Source organism: Corvus brachyrhynchos, unplaced genomic scaffold (genome assembly GCF_000691975.1).
Source record: "Corvus brachyrhynchos isolate BGI_N302 unplaced genomic scaffold, ASM69197v1 scaffold183, whole genome shotgun sequence".
NCBI lineage: Eukaryota > Metazoa > Chordata > Aves > Passeriformes > Corvidae > Corvus > Corvus brachyrhynchos.
The window spans coordinates 91,875-92,266 of NW_008236926.1; the positions used below are offsets into that span (position 1 = coordinate 91,875).

At 56.4% G+C, this 392-nt stretch overlaps 1 protein-coding gene across 1 annotated transcript in view; it reads right to left on the reverse strand.

The window, feature by feature from the left end:
- Positions 1-248: 248 nt before the first annotated feature.
- LOC103611597 (olfactory receptor 14J1) overlaps positions 249-392 on the reverse strand; it is a 3,262-nt gene continuing 3,118 nt past the window's right edge. Inside the window, 1 exon segment of the mRNA XM_017728270.1 lies at positions 249-287. Coding sequence (XP_017583759.1) covers positions 249-287 — 39 coding nt within the window.

The window sequence follows — 392 nt, forward strand, 5'->3', positions numbered from 1 at the left end:
CAGTGGGCTTAGCATCGCTGCCCGCCATGCTACAGCTGCCTGTGCCGCTATTACAGGGACTGCTCGGGTCTGTTCTGGGCACGGCCATGCCTCCCCGTTCCCCTGCAGTCCTGTATCCTGTGAATTTCGGTCCCGCACAAGATTCTATAGTTTTGGCCTATTATGAGCATGCGCTGATGACTGGGGAGCTCCCGGCTCAGGCGAAGGAGCGAAGTTCCCCGATTTCTGTCTCTATGGGGGAACGGATTTTAGCAGTTTTTCATGACATAAGAGCAGAACTCGCGGCACTGCCAGAGAAAATGGAAGCGGCAGTTATTGCCGGGCTGGCACAAGCACCGGTACACCTAGTCCCAGTGCCAGGCTCGGCTGCAGTACTGGACATTCCATGCACA